At 35.5% G+C, this 20,384-nt stretch overlaps 2 protein-coding genes across 2 annotated transcripts; one reads left to right on the top strand and one right to left on the bottom strand.

Annotated features, from left to right (window-relative positions):
- Positions 1-7,336: 7,336 nt before the first annotated feature.
- On the top strand, positions 7,337-8,269 carry LOC108391932 (olfactory receptor 14C36-like). The gene has a single exon (XM_017651825.3). The coding sequence runs from the start codon at positions 7,337-7,339 to the stop codon at positions 8,267-8,269; it is 933 nt and encodes a 310-aa protein (XP_017507314.3).
- A 10,818-nt stretch (positions 8,270-19,087) lies between these two features.
- Positions 19,088-20,050, bottom strand: LOC118970619 (olfactory receptor 14C36-like). Its single transcript, XM_037008847.2, has one exon. The coding sequence runs from the start codon at positions 20,048-20,050 to the stop codon at positions 19,088-19,090; it is 963 nt and encodes a 320-aa protein (XP_036864742.2).
- Between the last annotated feature and the right edge of the window lie 334 nt (positions 20,051-20,384).

The following is a 20,384-nucleotide window of genomic DNA, read 5'->3' as shown; positions in this document are numbered from 1 at the left end:
TTCCTTGATCTTTTTGTCACCCAGTATTTTAATTTTAGTTATATATATATATATATATATATATATCAATTCCCATTTCCTAAAATTACAATGAGTATTATGGTATACAGTAAGTGACTAATGTTAACTAGATAATGTTTCAAATTAACAAGATATGATGCTGGTATTAGGTTTATTATGGTATCTAGGCTAAGGAAAAAACAAAATAAAGCTACAAAGACTCTTAATAAGATATTTAAGACAGAAAGAAAGATAGAAGAAAAAGTTTCCAAAGAAAAAGGCCACAGTTTAGTGGTATGCAATTGGAAAGTAGGTGATCACTTATGGAAAATTCTTGATAGTAAATTTCCAAATTAAATAATTATCAAAAGACACACCTGTAGAAATATAGAAATATTTTCCTCTTGATGGGCAATGAATGGAACACATATTCACATAATGTGTTGAGACATTCTGATGAAACAGAAGTCTCATGTCCATTATTGTATTTAGTCATCATCTAGCACTAAATGTCCACATTTATAAAATTATTCTGTCAGCCCATATAAAATATCTATATTAACTCAATTCTCCAATCAAACCTTGATCTTCAATACACCAATTTTATAACTAGTAACTAAAAAAGATTTATGAAAACATGGATGTAATTTCTTACATATTACATTTTATTTCTACCCTCAACTGGAAATAAGTTAGACAAGTAGAAAGAGTAAAGCAGCATGAGGCAGCATTATATTAATTACTACTCATGATCACACAACAAAGAATTATACTGGATAAACATGAGCCAGAAAACATACCTAAGCGAATTAGTGTCCTCTTGTTGATTCTCCATTTTTTTAGGGATAATTTGCTGTTGTCTTTTTTTTTTTTGGTATCACTAATCTACAATTACATGAAGAACATTATGTTTACTAGGCTCACCCCTTCAACAAGTCTCCCCTACATACCTCTTCACAGTCACTGTCCAGCAGTGTAGTAAGATGTTGTAAAATCACTACTTGTCTTCTCCAGGTTGTAGAGCCCACCCTGTACCTGCCACACACACACATTATACATGCTAATCATAATGCACCCTTTCTTTTTCTCACCCATACCCATCCCTTCCCACCCATCCTCCCTAGTCCCTTTCCCTTTGGTAACTGTTAGTCCCTTCTTGGGTTCTGTGATTCTGCGGCTCTTTTGTTCCTTCAGTTTTTCTTTGTTCTTATACTCCACATCTGAGTGAAATCATTTGGTATTTGTCTTTCTCCATTTGGCTTATTTCCCTGAGCATAATACCCTCTAGCTTCATCCATGTTGTTGCAAATGGTAGGATTTGTTTTCTGCTTATGGCTGAATAATATTCCATTGTGTATATGTACCACATCTTCTTTATCCATTCATCTACTGATGGACATTTAGGTTGCTTCCATTTCTTGGCTATTGTAAATAGTGCTCCGATAAACATAGGGGTGCATCTGTCTTTTTCAAACTGGGCTGGTGAATTCTTATGGTAAATTCCTAGAAGTGGAATTCCTGGGTCAAATGGTATTTCTATTTTAAGCATTTTGAGGAACCTCCATACAGTTTTTCCAGAATGGTTGAAATAATTTACATTCCCACCAACAGTGTAGGAGGGTTCCCCTTTCTCAACATCCTCGCCAACATTTGCTGTTGTTTGTCTTTTGGATGGTGGCGATCCTTACTGGTGTGAGGTGATATCTCATTGTGGTTTTAATTTGCATTTCTCTGATGACAAGCAATGTGGAGCACCTTTTCATGTATCTACTGGCCATCTGAATTTCTTCTTTAGAGAACTGTCTGTTCAGCTCCTCTGCCCATTTTTTTAATTGAATAATTTGTTTTTTGTTTGTTGAGGTGTGTGAGCTCTTTATATATTTTGGATGTCAACCCTTTATCAGATCTGTCATTTATGAATATAATCTCCCATACTGTAGGGTACCTTTTTGTTCTATTGATGGTGTCCTTTCTTGTACAGAAGTTTTCAGCTTGATATAATCTTACTTCTTCATTTTTGCTTTTGTTTCCCTTGCCCGGGGAGATATGTTCATAAAGAAGTCACTCATGTTTATGTCCAAGAGATTTTTGCCAATGTTTTCTCTAAGAATTTTATGGTTTCATGACTTATATTCAGGTCTTTGATCCTTTTTGAATTTACTTTTGTGTATGGGGTTAGACAGTGATCCAGTTTCATTGTCTTACATGTAGCTGTCCAGTTTTGCCAGCACCATCTGTTGAAGAGACTGTAATTTCCCCATTGTATATCCATGGTTCCTTTATTGTATATTAGCTGACCATATATGTTTGGGTTAATGTTTGGAGTCTCTATTCTGTTCCACTGGTCTGTGCCTCTGTTCTTGTGCCAGTACCAAATTATCTTGATTACTGTGGCTTTGTAGTAGAGCTTGAAGTTGAGAGCAAGATCCCCTCCACTTTATTCTTCCTTCTCAGGATTGCTTTGGCTATTCAGGGTCTTCAGTGGTTCCATATGAATTTTTGAACTATTTGTTCCAGTTCATTGAAGAATGCTGTTGGTAATTTGATATGGATTGCATCCAAACTGTATATTGCTTTGGGCAGGATGGCCATTTTGATGATATTAATTCTTCCTAGCCAGGAGCATGGGATGAGTTTCCATTTGTTAGTGTCCTCTTTAATTTCTCTTAAGAGTGTCTTGTAGTTTTCAGGGTATAGGTCTTTCACTTTCTTGGTTAGGTTTATTCTTAGGTATTTTATTCTTTTTGTTGCTATTGTGAATGGAGTTATATTCCTGATTTTTCTCCTTCTATTAGTTCATTGTTAGTGTATAGGAAAGCCACAGATTTCTGTGTCTTAATTTTGTATCCTGCAACTTTGCTGAATTCTGATATTAGTTCTAGTAGTTTTGCAGTGGAGTCTTTAGGGATTTTTATGTACAATATCATGCCATCTGCAAATAGTGACAGTTTGACTTCTTCTTTACCAATCTGGATTCCTTGTATTTCTTTGTTTTTTCTAATTGCCATGTCTAGGTCCTCCAGTACTATGTTGAATAACAGTGGGAAGAGTGGGCATCCCTGTTTTGTTCTCAATCTCAGAGGAAAAGCATTCAGCCTCTCACTGCTCAGTATGATGTTAGCTGTGGGTTTATCATGTATGGTCTTTATTATTGAGGTACTCGCCCTCTATGCCCATTTTGTTGAGAGATTTTATCATGAATATGTGTTGAATTTTGTCCAATGCTTTTTCAGCATCTATGGAGATGATCATGTGGTGTTTGTCCTTCTTTTTGTTGATGAGGTGGATGATGTTGATGGATTTTCGAATGTTGTACCATCCTTGCATCCCTGGGATGAATCCCACTTAGTCATGGTGTATGATCCTTTTGATATATTTTTGAATTCAGTTTGCTAATATTTTGTTGAGTATTTTTGCATCTACGTTCACCAGGGATATTGGTCTGTAGTTTTCTATTTTGGTGGGGTCTTTGCCTGGTTTTGGTATTAGGGTGATGTTGGCTTCATAGAATGAGTTTGGGAGTATTCCCTCCTCTTCTATTTTTTGGAAAACTCCAAGGAGAATGGGTGTTATGTCTTCTCTGTATGTCTGATAAAATTCTGAGGTAAATCCATCTGACCCGGGGGTTTTGTTCTTGGGTAGTTTTTTGATTACCAACTCAAGTTCATTGCTGGTAGTTGGTCTGTTTAGATTTTTTGTTTCTTTCTGGGTCAGTCTTGGAAGGTTATATTTTTCTATGAAGTTGTCCATTTCTCCTACCTTTTCCAGCTTGTTAGCATATAGGTTTTCATAGTATTCTCTAATAATTCTTTTTATTTCTGTGGGATCCATCATGATTTTTCCTTTCTCATTTCTGATTCTTTTGATATGTGTTGACTCTCTTTTTCTCTTAATAAGTCTGGCTAGAGGCTTATCTATTTTGCTTATTTTCTCAAAGATCCAGCTCTTGGTTTCATTGATTTTTTCTATTGTTTTATTCTTCTCAATTTTATTTATTTCTTCTCTCATCTTTATTATGCCCCTCCTTCTGCTGACCTTAGGCTTCATTTGTTCTTCTTTTTCCAATTTTGATAATTGTGACATTAGACTATTCATTTGGAATTATTCTTCCTTCTTTAAATGTGCCTGGATTGCTATATACATTCCTCTTAAGACTGCTTTTGCTGCATCCCACAGAAGTTGGGACTATTTTGTTGTTGTTGTTGTCATTTGTTTCCATATACTGCTGGATCGCCATTTTAATTTGGTCATTGATTCATTGATTATTTAGTAGCATGTTGTTAAGACTCCATCTGTTTGTGAGCCTTTTTGCTTTCTTTGTACAATTTATTTCTTGTTTTATACCTTTGTGGTCTGAAAAGTTGGTTGGTAGGATTTCAGTCTTTTGGAATTTACTGAGGCTCTTTTTGTGGCCTAGTATGTGGTCTATTCTGGAGTATGTTCCATATGCACTTGAGAAGAATGTGTATCCTGTTTCTTTTGGGTGTAGAGTCCTGTAGATGTCTATTAGGTCCATCTGTTCTAGTGTGTTGTTCAGTGCCTCTGTGTCCTTACTTATTTTCTGTCTGGTGGATCTTTCCTTTGGAGTGAGTGGTGTGTTAATGTCTCCCAAACTGAATGCATTGTTTTCTATTTCCTCCTTTAATTCTGTTAGTATTTGTTTCACAGATATTGGTGCTCCTGTTTTGGATGCATATATATTTATAATGGTTATATCCTCTTGTTGGACTGAGCCCTTTATCATTTTGTAATGTCCTTCTTTATCTCTTATTACTTTGTTTGTTTTGAAGTCTATTTTGTCTGATGCAGTGTATTGCAACACCTGCTTTTTTCTCCCTGATGTTTGCATGGAATATCTTTTTCCATCCCTTGACTTTTCGTCTGTGAATGTCTTTGGGTTTGAGATGAGTCTCTTATAAGCAGCATATAGATGGGTCTTGCTTTTTTATCCATTCTATTACTCTGTGTCTTTTGATTGGTGCATTCAGTCTATTTACATTTGGGGTGGTTATGGAAAGATATGTACTTATTGCCATTGCAGGCTTTAGATTCGTGGTTACCAAAGGTTCAAGGTTAGCTTCTTTACTACCTTACTGTCTAACTTAACTCACTTATTAAACTATTATAAACACAGTCTGATGATTATTTCTCTCCCCTCTTGTTCCTTCTCCTCCATTCTTCATATGTTGGGTGTTTTGTTCTGTGCTCTTTTTAGGAGTGCTCCCATCTAGAGCAGTCCCTCTAAGATTCCCTGTAGAGGTGTTTGTGGGAGGCAAATTCCCTCAACTCTTGCTTGTCTGGGAATTGTTTAATCCCTCCTTCATATTTAAATGATAATCATGCTGGATACAGTGTCCTTGGTTCAAGGCCCTTCTGTTTCATTGCATTAAATATATCATGCCATTCTCTTCTGGCTTGTAAGGTTTCTGATGAGAAGTCTGATGATAGCCTGATGGGTTTTCCTTTGTAGGTGACCTTTTTTCTCTCTCTGGCTGCCTTTAATACTCTGTCCTTGTCCTTGATCTTTGCCATTTTAATTATTATGTGTCTTGGTGTTGTCCTCTTTGGGTCCCGTCTCTAAGGAGTTCTGTGTGCCTCCATAGTCTGAGCAACTATTTCCTCCCCCAGTTTGGGGAAGTTCTCAGCAATTATTTCTTCAAAGACACTTTCTATACCTTTTCTCTCTCTTCTTCCTCTAGTACCCCTATAATGCAGTTATTGTTCCTTTTGGATTAGTCACACAGTTTTCTTAATATTGTTTCATTCCTGCAGATCCTTTTATCTCTCTCTGTGTCAGCTTCTATGCATTCCTGTTCTCTGGTTTCTATTCCATCAATGGCCTCTTGCATCTTATCCATTCCGCTTATAAATCCTTCCAGAGATTGTTTCATTTCTGTAATCGCCCTCTGGACTTCGTCTCTTAGCTCTTGCATATTTCTCTGCAGCTCTGTCAGCATGTTTATGATTTTTATTTTGAATTCTTTTTCCGGGAGACTGGTTAGTTCTGTCTCTGCAGATCCTCTCTCAGGGTTTGTCTTAACTATTTTGTACTGGACTAAATTTTTCTGCCTTTTCATGATGATAGCGGTGGCTGTAGGCACGTTGCAGGTGTGTCAGCTGGTAGAAGAAAGTCCTTTCTTGCTTGCTGGATGCCTTGCCCTTCTCCGCTGCCTGTGTCAGTTACCTGCACTACTGGAGCAGCCACCAGGCTAATCCCCTAAGCTGCTATGGGCAGGGTCTCCATCAGAGCAGTGTAGAACCCTGCAGGGGGTGGCAGGCATGCCAGGTGCACTCCTCTGTGGTAGTGGCTCCCCTGCCAGGCAGCTGTGTACCAGCAGTGGCCTTTGGGTCTGGCCCGGGTGGCTTTGCATCTGGCTTGGATTCCGGTCGGCTACTGGGAGCACTGCTGCTCCCTCTGTCTCTGCTGAAGGTGCATGTGGGCCTCTCCCATGACCCTCTGGTGCCGCTGCTGCTGGCATGCGCGGATCGTTCCCGGGCCACTCGGTTGCTACCACTATGGGCTTGTGCGGACCTCTCCCAGTCTCCTCTTGCCCCACTGCCTCCAGTGCGTTCAGGCCACTCCCAGGCTGCTCCGTTGCCACCGTGGTGGGCTCGCACAATCCACTCCTGGTCCCCTGCAGTGCCACCGCCCCTGGCGCGTGCTGCCACTCTCCCACTACTGGGCCGGTGTTTCAGGGTGTGCACCAGTTGGAGAAACAATTGGCAGGCAGCTTAGTGCCGTGAGGGACTTCAGAGTTGCCCTGCCGCCCCAGAGTTTAGAGCGCCTAAAGTTCCCCGGGATTCCCAGCTGCTGGCTAAGTGTGTGGGGATGACTTTGTCCAGCTGTGGGGGTCCCTGTCTCTTTAAGACTTGCAATTAGCACTTGCTTTTCTTTTGTCTCAGAGGTGCTGGTTGCGGGGACCTGCCTGCAGGTTTTGCTTTTCCGTTTCTCTAATATCCAGCACCCCGTGCATCTTGTGTCTGCGCTCCCGGTGAGGATTTCTAGAGCTGGTTGTTTAGCAGTCCTCGGCTTTCACTCCCTACCTGTTCTGACTCCTTTCTTCCTGTCGGGTTCTGGGGTGGGGGAGCATTTGGGTCCTGCCTGGCCGTGGCTTGTATCTTACCCCCTTCATGTGATGTTGAGTTCTCACAGATGTAGATGCATCCTGGCTGTTGTACTGTATCCACTGGTGTCTCTTTTAGGAATAGTTGTATTTATTGTATTTTCATTAATATATATGTTTTTGGGAGGAGATTTCCTCTGAACTACTCATGCTGCCATCTTCCCGTGATCCCGTGCTTTTGTCTTTTTAGGCCCGAAGCAAATTACCCAAAGATGACTAATTCAACCACTTTGGCTGAATTCGTGCTTCTGGGATTTTCAGATGTGCTGGAGCTCAGAGCCTCACACGCCATGCTGTTCCTACTGATATACTTGGCAACCCTGACGGGGAACCTTCTGATTGTCACAGTAACCACCTTTGACCAGGGTCTTCACACTCCCATGTACTTCTTCCTCAGGAATCTGTCCATCCTGGACATGTGCTACATTTCTGTTACTGTGCCCAAGGCATGTGTCGTCTTCCTGCTGGACAGTGGGGTGATCTCCATAGCTGGATGTGCAGCTCAGATCTTCCTCGTGCTTGTCTTCGCTTTAACAGAGCTACTGTTTCTCACCATCATGGCCCGTGACCGCTATGTGGCCATCTGCCTGCCTCTCCACTACTCTGCTATCATGAGCCCTCGGGTCTGTGTCCAGATGACCCTGGCCTCCATCCTCTGTGCTGTGGTCTACTCAGGGTTCCACACTGGCAACACATTCCGGCTGTCCTTCTGTCAGTCCAATGTGGTCCACCAGTTCTTCTGCGACATCCCCTCCCTGATGAAGCTCTCCTGCTCTGACACCTTCAGCAATGAAATTGCCATTTTTGTCTCTGCAGTGGTGACTGGTGGCAGCTGTTTTGCCTTCATCACCGTGTCTTACATTCACATATTTTCTAAGGTGCTCAGGTTTCCAGCAAAAGACCGAGGAAAAGCTTTCTCCACTTGCATTCCTCACATCCTTGTCATGACAGTCTTTGTCAGCTCAGCCACCGCCGTGTATTTGAAGCCAACTTCAAGCTCACTCACAATTCAAGACATGATCACATCTGTCTTCTACTCTATAGTCCCTCCTTTCTTGAATCCTATTATCTACAGTTTTAGAAACAAGCAAATAATGCAAGGTGTTAAGAAAATTATGAGAACATTTTACTTGGGAAGGAGATAGGATGATTATTTTTCTAAATTCCCACTTTGATGAGATGATTTTTTTAAATGCTTTAAAAATCACCATACTTCCTATTTTCACCTTTTAAGCACCTCACATTATTGTGAAGTGAAAATCATATCATGTGAGAATATAGAAAAAACATAAACTTATTTTTGGAGTTCTTTCTCCAAATGAACGATGTTTGAAAATTCATTGGTAAAGACACATATTTTACAAAATATTTCCCTTTCCAATTATTATATTTTAAATTTAAAGAGTCCCAAAATCAAGTATGTGTTAATTTTTATCTCTTTTCACAATTTCAAGAAACATCAAGTCTGCCACCTATTTAAAATAAATGTAAAAGTATGTATAATTAACATGTGAAATCTAATCATAAAAAAACTGTAAGAGATTATTTTCTTCTTAATAAAACAGCAGGATCAGTAAGTGGATAGGGAATATTTAACGTTCTAAAACTATTCTACTGGATACTGTAATGGTGGATGTAAAACATTATGCATTTGCCAAAACCCATAAAACTGTACAAAACAGAAGATCAACAATGATGTAAATTGTAGACTTTAATATTAACACTGCAATATTCTTTATTAAATATAAAAATATATCACACCAATGGATGGCTATAATAGGGGAAACTTGTAGGCAGGGTGTATGGAATTTTCTTAATTTTCAGGAATCATAATTCTATAAAATTATAAAATTATTCTTTGTTGATACATACTAACTATCTTGGGGTAAACATTTCATAATGTAGTTGACTGTCAAATCACTGTTGTGTTTCTGAAATCATTGTAATATTGAATATCAACAATACCTCAAGAAAATATAATAGTAATAAAAACTGTTACAAAAATTTTTTATTATTTTTCTAAATCATCTATGGAATACATGATTGGTCAGAGAATCAGTTATATCTTATTCTTTTGTGACCTTTTCAGGATAAACTTCAAAGGAGTATTATTTCTACTCAAGGTAAAAAAAGAAATAAATCAGCAGTATATTTAAAATACAGGAAAAAGAGTGTAACAATCATACAGTTATACTCTCCATCCCAGCATAAAAAGTAAATGAATTTTTCTATTTCTCCCTATAATGCTTTCAATGCATCATTTTAATGTATTAAAAATAATACAATTAGAACTATACTTATTTAGGTTTTCATATATTTTGCCATATATTTGGTTCCATAATTCCTATAGTAATTCTTGAGGTAGGTAGACTATTCTCTACTAGATGACAAAATTGTTTGCTATTTAGATAAATAATCTCAAAACATACACAATCTCAAATACTACATTTTTCAGTTTGTCGGTATAAATCAGGAACACAATTGCCACTAACTGCTACTAATATCGTCACTTCTGTTACTTTTAAGATTGTTATTATTTTGACAGTGTACCAATTTGAGAGTTAACTGATGAGATACAGTATTTTATGAACATTTATGCTGTCTGCAAACTATTATTACACAGCATTTGCAGTAAAATTGTACTGATAATATCTCCTCCTATGTAAGTATGCATTTACAAAATACATGTAATTATAGATATGTATGTGTAGCTAGTAATTTTTGAACTATGATACAATTTAGACTACTGACAATAAAAAATAAAAATAACAACTCTAAAATGAATTTAATATGAATTCTTTGTGTATATGTGCATGAATGACACACCAGTAATGCACAATCTAACTTAGAGTTGGATACCTTAATAACATCAGCTATTTTACCCTTACAACTTATAAAGCTCATTTTGAAATATTTACTCAAATAAAATGGCATAAAAATTGTGTACACATAATATATCATCACAAAATATAAAGCAAAACTTAAGAAAATTATAGAGAAAAGAAAATATACTTCCTTAATTAGTTTAATGTATGGCTTACAAAAACTAATAGAGAAAAACAATTTTAAAAAAGATAGGAATAAGATAAGATTGAGCAATACCATTTACCAATTTGCAGATTATAACTTCTTTAATTATAAAATCTCTAATTGACTTAAAGAAAATTAAGTGCTTATATAAATTTAGTATTCATAAAGTTTTTCAAAATTAAAATGGAAACATGATTTTAAAATGAGGGCAGTGGTTTGGCCAAAGTGAATACATAGAAGAGAAAATAGTTGGGCTTTGAGTTCATGTGTTTATGATTCCAACTTTAATTTTGCTATAGACTCTGCCTTATCTATTTCTTGTAGCTTACCTAATTTTTTACAAGATCTGTACAATTTTAGCCAAAAATATAACTGCAAGGGTTGTAAAAAGAATTGGTTTATCATATAAATGATTTCTGCACTAACATAAGAAAACATGCATCCAGGTACATGCTGCTGTAAATACAATGAATAATTTTAAACTTTGCTTGCAGTTTCAAAAACAAAAATGAATATAGTTTCAAAATAAAGAAAAATATTATGAGGTTACATTTAGATTATAAAATCAACAACTGACCTGCTGTGATGGGTTACTTTTAAGTGCTTTAATTGATTTGGTAACTTTATTTGAATCAGCTTTTATTGAAAGAATATGAGGAGCATGACTTTCCTGTATCCATTCTAAATACAAAAAAATTTGAGAAATATTTTCAAACTATTTGGTGTTGTTTTCCCATATATGAACCTGAGGTTGATAACACTGAGTTATCCATGTTGTGATATTAAGAAATAATATAAAACTCACTAACATAATCCCTGGAATAAAGCGTATGTCCTGTCTAGACTGGATTCCAATATAATAATACCTCTACTTAGACAAATTGCTTAATAATTTGAATACACCATTGTCAAATATTTTGCATGCTATGATAAATATGTAAAATGAGTAATTTATTAGAGATACTCATTTTTACAAAACCAGTTTATATGCACAGAATAGAATATAAAAATATGTACCTAAGTTTCATTAATGATTCCCATGTTTACAGAATTTTGCACAGTTCACAGCCAAATGTAAAAGCACCCTGATTAATAAATACATAGCATCATGATAACATCACTCTTAACTGTTCTGAAAAATGACTGCTATTCTAATCTTAATAACATGTATTTGTTTTGCTTATTTTTTGTACTTTACATAAATATAATATTGTTGTATGTATCCTATTGTGTCTCACTCAACATAATGGGGAGATTTGTCCACATATTTTGTGTGTAGATGTAAATCACTCATTCTAAATGCTGAATATTATTACACTGCATATATATGCCACATTTCATTTATTCAACTGCTGATTGATATGTAGGTTGTTACTGAATTTTGTTTTAACAACTAGAGCTGCCACATACATACTTTTGATATTCATTAGTGTTCGGTAAGCTTGGGAGAATAATATGCATATTGATAGTAGATACTAAGAAACAGCTTTAAAATTATATCCTTATACAACTCATTAGTATTGCTGAGTGACATGGTTGCTTAATGCACACTGTTAAAATATGATATTTTTGCAATTTTAACTGCAATCAATTCTTGTCATAGCTTTACTTTGCATTTCCTAGATCCTTAATGATTCTGAGGACATATTTGTATACTTACTACCATTTGGCTATGCACTGAGTGAAATGCCAGTTGAAGTATTGTGTGTATTTGACTCATTTTTGTCTGTTTTTGTTTTATTTATGATTGTTTTTGCACTTTATGTACTTGTATAATAACCTATCCATATTTTACATTTATTTTTATTTAAAATTACAAATATTGTCTAAAGAAGGTAACATTTGACATGAAGTTTTCAGTATTTTTGAAGTCATTTTTCTGCTAGTAATTTTTCACTAATTCTTCCTGATACTATCGTATGAATTTTTTTCTTTCTGAATGAACAGTCTTACTAGTCAATCAATCTCACTAAATTTTTCAGGGAAATTCAAATCAACACCACAATGAGATATCACCTCACACCAGTCAGAATGGCCACTATCTAGACAATGAGAAATAACAAAAGTTGGTGAGGATGTGGAAAAAAGCCAACCTTCCTGTACTGTTGGTGGGAATGTAAATTTGTTTAGCCACTGTGGAAAACAATGTGAAAGTTCCTTAAAAACTAAAAACAGGAATACAGTATGATCCAGCAATTCCAGGGGGATCTTGGGAATTTACCTGAAGAAGACAAAGTCACTAATTCAAAAAATATATGCACACATATGTTCATTGCAGCATTATTTACAGTAGCCAAGACATGGAAACAACCTAAGTGTCCATCAATAGATAGATGAATAAAGATGTTACTTAAACACAATGGAGTAGTATTCAACTATAAAAAATAATGAAATCTTGCCATTTGTGACAACTTGGATGGCCCTAGAGGGTATCATGCTGAGCAAAATCAATCAGATAGAGAAAGGTCATTACCGTTGCCATATCATCTCACTTTTATGTGGAATCTAAAAAAAGAAGCAAACAAACAAGAAGCAGCAAATCATAAATACTGGCAAAGACTGTTGGTTACCATAGGGAGCAGAGTGAGGGGACCAGTGAAACAGCCGGAGAGGACAAAGAGCCTCAAACTTCAATTTATAAAACAATTTAGTCACAGGAATGAAAGCGCAACACTGAGAATACACCCAATGGTACTGCAATATCCTGATGTGGTGACTGGGGGAACTACACTGTCCACGGCAAGCATGTAGGAGTGTTTAGGGCTTTCAGTTAACTATGTTGTAAATCTGGAGCCCAGATAATATTGTATATCAACTATATTCTTTTTTTCCCAGACTGAGCATTTTTATTTGTTCTCCTATTGAGTCTTTATACCTTGGAAAACAAGGTGAAGTTTCCAAGTTATGAACATGTGATATTTCTTTTATTCTCTTAATGTCTTTCAACTGTACCTTCAAGTTCTCAGGGTATAAAGTGAATCTCATGTAGATAGTATGTAGTTTGGTATTTTTTATTATTTTTCATTCTGACAATCTCTGTTCTTTGGAAAGGATAATCCATTGACATTTACAGCAATTATTTATAACACAAGGCTTACTTTTGACATTGGCTATTTTTTTCTGCCTTATATACTTTTTCTAAATTCCTCCAACAGTGCTTTATTTTGTGACATGAGATTTTTTCCTAATGCACTGTTTTGAGTTTATTAGACATATTAGAAATATTTTGAAGTTACCATAGCTATATTAGAATGAGGCAGAAATATTTAATATCTACTCTCTTAACCACTCTCAAGTGTACAATACAATACTGTTAACTATATTGACAATACTATACATTAGATTCCCAGAAGTTACTCATCTTACAACTAAAAATTTGTATCATTTGGCCACTTTCACCCATTTCTTTATTTCCCCAGCCCTGGAAGCCACCATATTACTCTCTGCTTGTATAACCAGTGTTTTTATATTCTACATATAAGTAATATTATAAAGCATTTGTTTTTCTCAGTCTCACTAATTTCACTTAGCTTAATACCTTCAAAGTTTATCCAACTTGTTGCAAATATCAGGGCATGTTTTCTTTAACCATTTATTTGTCAGAAGATACTTAGTTATTTACATCTTGGCTATTGTAAATAATGCAACAATAAATGAATTTGGGGGTGAAGATGTTTCTTCATAGTAGTAACTACACTCTTGGTATATAAACCCACAAATAGGATTACAATACCATATGTTAAATCTATTTTCTTTTGAGAAACCTCCATGCTGTTTTCTATAATGACTGTAGTCATTCATATTCTGACCACTGTGCCCAAGGGTTCCCTTTCTTCCACATCCTCACTGGTGCCTGTTATCTTTGTATTTTATAATGGTCATTCTAAAATGTGAAGTGATGTTCCATTTTGTTTTATATTTGCACTTCCATAATGATTAGTGATATTAAGCAAATTTTCATGTATTTTTCAATCATTGTATATCTTCTTTGGAAACATGTCCACTCAATTCATATGCCCATTTTTAATCATATTATTTGCATTGTTTTGTTATTTGCTATTGAGTGTATGACTTATTTATATATGTTTTGGATATTAATCCCTTAGAAGATAGATAATTAGAAAATATTTTCTCCCATTATTTAGGCTGCTTTATCATTCATTTATTTTTATGCTTTTTAAATCAAATTATGGTTAATATACAATCTAATATTGGTTTCAAGTACACAACATAGTGATTGTATCGTCATTAATTCAGACATTTCCTTTGCTGTGCAGAATCTTTTTAGTTTGTTGTAGACTCACCTGTGTATTTTTGTTTTGTTTTCATGCTCTGCTCTAGTGCCATAACTAAAAATCACTGCCAAGACCAATGACAATAAGTTTATTTTTTATGTTTTTTTCATTTTCTTCCAAGAGCTTTATGATCTATGCCTTAATTTTAAGTTTTTAATCTACTTTGAGTTCATTTTTATGAGTGGTATGTTAATGGGGCCCAGTATAATTCTTATACTTACACATATTCAGTTTTTCCAACACCATTTATTGAAAAACGTATTTTTTCCCATTGACTATTCTTGAAATCCTTGTCAAATATTAGATTACTGTACATGCAGAGATTTATTACTTCTTGATTCTGTTCCATTGGTCTGTAAGTATTTATATGCCATTGTCATACTGTTTTGATTCCTGTAGGTTTATAGTGTATGTGGAAATGGGTGACAAGGTTGTCTCCAGCATTTTTCTTCCTTTGCAAGATCACTTTGACTCTTCATGGTATTTTGCAGGTCCATACAAACTTCAAATAGTTTTTCTATTTCTGTGAAATAGGTCATTGGATTTTTAATGGGTATTACATAGAATTATAGATGGCTTTGGGTAATATACACTTAAATAATATTGGTTATTCTGATCCACTAAAATTGGATGTATCTCCAGCTGTTTGTGTCTTCTTCAATGTCCTTCATCAATATTTTATACTTTTCAGTGTACAGATTTTTTGTCTTCTTGATTAAATTTGTTCCTATGCATTTTTTTATTCTCTTGTATATTGATTATTAGATTTATTTCATTTTCAGGTGGTTTCTTATCACTGTATAAAAATACAGTCAATTTTTATATGTTATCTTTTATCCTGCGTTATTACATAATTTATTACTTTTGGTGGAGGCCTAAGTTTTCTGTATATAAGATCATGTCATATGCAAACACAGTCAATTTTACTCTTTATTTCTGATTTGGTTATATTTTATTTATTTTTATTTCCTGATTGCTTTGTCTAGGGATTCCAGTACCCTGTTGAATATAAATAAATGGTGACACTGAGCACACTTGTCTTGATACTGACCTTAGAGGAAAAGCTTTCAAACTTTCACAGTTTAGAATGATGTTGGGTATTGACTTGTCATGTATGGCCTTTATTATCTTGAGGTATAGTCCTTCTATACTAATTTGTTGACAATTTTAATCATGCAAGTATGCTAAATTTTGTCAAATGCTTTTTCTTTACCTATTGAGATGATCATATGACTTTTATCTTTCTGTCCTTTAATATGATGTGTAACGTTTAATATATGTTGAATCTTCCTTGCATCTCAGGTATGAATCCCATGATACTTTTAAGGCAGTGAACTTGGCTTTCTTCTATTTTGTTGAAAATTTTTACTTTTGTATCTATCAGGGATATTGGCCTATAGTTTTGTTTTCTTGTAGTGCCCTTATCTGGCTTTGTTATCAGAATAATTCTGACTTTATAAAATGAACTTGAGAGTTTTCTCTCTTTAATTTTTAGAAGAATTTTTAAGGACTGGTACTTTCTTTAAATATGAGCAGAACTTAACAGTGAAACTTTTCTATTTCAGGTCTTTTTTTAAAAATTCAATATCATTATTCATTATTAGTCTATTCATATTTTCTATTTCTGCATAATTTGGTATAGGTAGGCCATATGTTTCTAGCCTATTACCAATTTCATCTAGGAAGTCCAATTTGTAGTCATATAATTGTTTAAAAATATCTTATGATCTGTTGTATTTCTGTGGTAATGATTGTCATGTCTCTTCTCTCACATAATTTTTCTGATTGACCCCTCTTTTTTTCTTTCTTAGTCTAGATAAAGTTAAGTCATTTAAAAAAGTTTCAAAGAACTAGTTACTTTGTGAAGATTTCCTGTTATTTTACTATTCTCTGTATCATCTATTTCAGCTGCATTTTAAAATAATTCCTTCATTCTGTCAACTTTAGTCTTAACTTCAGTCTTACAGTAACTTTTTTATAGTTAATTGGGGTATATCATTAATTTGTTTATTTGAGTCATTTTTTTCTTATGTCTATTCACTGTTATTAACTTTACAGTTAGAACTGTTTTGATATACCCCATAAGTTCTGGTATGTTATGTCTCCATTTTCATTTGTCTCAAGATAGTTTTATTTCCATTTTGATTTTTCTTTGATCCATTGATTTTAAGTGCTATGTATTTAAATGTTCATATATTTAAAAATTTTCCAGTTTACCTCCTGTTTCTTATTTATAATTGCATATTATGTGGTCAGAAAACATATCTGATATTACTTTTATCTTCTTGATTTTGTTCAGATTTGTTCTGTGGCCTGTCATATGTTCTAATAAAACATTTCATGTGTGTTTGAGAAAAATGTGCTCTGTGTTGTTTTTAGGTGGAATGATCTGCACATATCTATTAAGTTCATTTGGTCTGTAGTGTTCAAATTGGCTTCTTCCCTATTGATCCTCTGATGATCTATCTATTGTTGAGATTGGGGCATGAAAATCCCCAACTATTATTATATTGCTGCTTGCTTTCTTTTAATTTTGTTATTTACTTAATATATTTAAGATCTCCAAAGTTGGTTTCATAAATATATGCAATTTTTGTATTTTCTTGATGAACTGACTTTTTTAATGATTGTGTTATTTCTTGTCCTTTTGGAAAATTTATACCTTACTGTCTTTGGGGGAAATGGAAGTTTTCACCCAGAAAGCCCAGAATTTCCCATCTTAGTCTCTCTATATAACAATGGATGTTTCAGAGCCTCCAGGTGCTCCAGCGTGATAGGGAGAGAGGAAACAGCTGTTCTCTCCTCCTCCAGTACCTGGTACATAATTGGTCTGGCAGAATCCAGCCACCAAGGACTGTCCAGGGAGCTCCTTCTGGAAGGAGCAGGTGGTGGGGACAGTGTGTGTGCCACTGAGACAGGGACCATGGGCTTAGCTAGAGTAGGGTGAGGGCCTCTGGAAAAAGCAAGGCAAGATATTTACAGTCAAAGCAATGTAACAATATGAAGTACCTATCAAAACTCTGTGTTCAGCGATATACAAAGTCAAGGTCATACTAATTCTCTAGGGTAAAGATACTAGACTACAAATATAGACATCTTCAGTGAGATCAGTTAAAGGTCAAAAGGCCAGGAGCAACTTGGCCTGGAATGTTTGAGTGTTCTGCAAGGGTATCAGCATAACCCGTGACTTCACTGTAAACAGCCCTAGCAAACAGACAATAACCCAAACCACCCTGGGGGCAGGGCAGGTGGTACAGTCCTCACCCTAAGCCCTCAGTTCTCCCAAATCCTCTACTGCCTATAAATCCCCTAGGCAATGCACCGCCCCGGGCTCTCTCGTCCCCTCCTGGCATGAACCGGGAGCTCTGTCCTCTCGCTTTATCTCTAAATAAAAGCCTGTACCTTGCTCTCCTACCTTGAGTGTTTGTGAAGCTCATTCTTTGGCTTCGTGAACAAGAACCCCAGCATCACCATGGCCAGAGGGCACAGCTGGACAGGGGCCTGGCTAGTGATCCTGAGAGAGCTGTAAGAAATAAAGGCCTTTCTCCCAACCTCCCTTTCCCTTGACTTCATTGATTTTAAGTGCTATCAGTTTCATCAGATTCATTGGTGGGGGGGGAGGGGCTTGCTGGAGGCTGGAAACACCCCTCCCCCTAGAGCTACAGTGTCTAGTTTGTTCAATGTTAGTTTAGCTACCTCTGCTTTCTTTTGGTTACAATTCCCTTGGAATATTTTTCCACCCCTTCACTTTCAATCTTGTTTGTCCTTAGAGCTAAATTGAATCTTTTGATGGCAGGATATCACTGAATCTTGTCTTGCTTATCATTTCAGCCATTTTATTTATTTTGATTGGGAAACGATCTATTTAAATTTAAAGTACTTATTGATAGATAATTATACTAACGCCATTCTTGAATTGTTTTCTGAATGTGTTGTAGCTCTTTCAATCCTATACTCACCAAAATAACTATGATTACACAGCTATCCATAGACAAAACCTGAGAGATTGCTAGGAGTCCACTTAGGAAGTTTTAGTAACATTACACAACAAAAAAACTGGTAATAATCACAGTAGCAGTAGAAAATAATACTAGTTAGATGTATCAAAAATTTTTCCTTCTTATAGTACCATTTGAAATATTATATTGCATAAACATTTTACAAAAATTGTCCTTTTATGACTGAGATAGTGATGTCATAATTAAAGAACAACCATTATTAACCTTAGACTTTTTGAGATATAACTAGTTTTATTCACACAAATTCCTATAATTAGGAAGCATATTATTTCTAGATGCATATAATATTTCATTGAAAAATTCAGATAATAGAGCCCAAGTTTATATCTATATTTTATTTGTAAAGGATTTCTTTGAGGAATTACTGATATTGTTAATATTTGGTGAATCCTAAACATAAATCTAAAATGATCTTCATCAATACCATTGAGTAAATATATTCATTAAAGCAGGTAGTTGAAAAAAATTTATTTTACACAGGAAAAATTGAAAGGATAATGTAAAACAAAATGAATTTTATAGCATGATTACTCAGGTATTCAACATGTGATTTTTATAGTGAGCAAGCAAATCAATAAAACCCAGCAAGGCAGTTATTTTCTAAACACTTGAAGCCTATTCAGTGACATTGGGATGGACTTGAACGAAACTTTATCATTTTCCAGAAAAAAAAGTTTTTTAGTACCTTTCTTACAGCATCCTTGACCTGTTTGTTTCTAAGACTGTAGATGATGGGATTCAAAAATGGAGGAACTGTGGTGTAAAATACAGAAAGAATCAGGCCCTGGATGGTTTCAGATGCTGCTGAAGGCTTCAGGTACACATAGGTGATGGAGCTGAGGAAGACAGACACCACCAGGATGTGAGGGACACACGTGGAAAAGGCCTTGCCTCGCTCTCTGGTTGGAAACTTCAGTACAGTGGAAAATATGTGAATGTACGACATGATGATAAAGAGAAAGCAGCCACCGCAGACCAAAATGGCGGAGATAATAACTGACAGAAAATTGCTGAAGGTGTCAGAGCAGGAGATGCTCAACAGAGAAGGAATGTCACAAAAGAACTGATAGAGCATGTTGGACTGACAGAAGGACAACTGGAATGTGTTACCTGTGTGCACACCTGCATAGATGAGACCACTGAGCAGGGATACCAGTGTAATTTGCACACAGAATCTTTGATTCATGATAATTGGGTAGTGCAGGGGCCGGCAGATGGCTACATAGCGGTCATGGGCCATGATGGTGAGGAACAGAATTTCTACAAATGCACAATAAATGACGAAGAATATCTGAGCTGCACACCCAGCAACCGAAATGGCCCTGTTGTCAGTGACAGAGTTGACACAGGCATTGGGGACAGTGACAGAAATGTAGCACACGTCTAAGATGGACAGGTTCCTGAGGAAGAAGTACATGGGTGTGTGAAGGTTCTGGTCAAATGTGGTGGCAGAGACGATGAGAATATTCCCTAACAAGGTGGCCAAGTACATCAGTAGGAACAACATCATGTGAAGGAACCTTAGCTCCCTATTAGCAAATCCCATGAGAAGAAACTCAGTCACCGTGGTGGAATTGGTCATTTTCTGGAAATAGTGTTTGACCTAGAAAACAAAAGTATAAATCATGAAAGTTATGATTCCGAAAAACTTTAACTAAAATATCCTAAGAAGTTTATTTGAAAATATTTCCTTCCATTTTATGGGGTTGTTCTTTTGCATAGAAAATATCTATTATTTTTAGTTTTATGGTATACTAATTTATTGCAATTATTGAGTACTTCTTAGGGCAAAATCCTTAGTTATATGGGTAGGGACAGTCAATCTCTTGTGTGATTATTTATGCAGTGCTCATATTTTATCAATAATACACAGCCCATGGGTTTTATCATAATAAAGATTTCATTAATTCAAGTAA

The sequence above is a fragment of the Manis javanica genome, chromosome 14 (assembly GCF_040802235.1).
Source record: "Manis javanica isolate MJ-LG chromosome 14, MJ_LKY, whole genome shotgun sequence".
In the NCBI taxonomy this organism is placed as follows: Eukaryota; Metazoa; Chordata; class Mammalia; order Pholidota; family Manidae; genus Manis; species Manis javanica.
The sequence above is the reverse complement of the archived record's forward strand: the minus strand, read 5'-3'. Positions and strand labels throughout refer to the sequence as shown.

Bases quoted from the DNA above. Each gene is read 5' to 3' on its own strand.
- LOC108391932 (XM_017651825.3), top strand. From the start codon at position 7,337: ATGACTAATTCAACCACTTTGGCTGAATTCGTGCTTCTGGGATTTTCA.
- LOC118970619 (XM_037008847.2), bottom strand. From the start codon at position 20,050: ATGACCAATTCCACCACGGTGACTGAGTTTCTTCTCATGGGATTTGCT.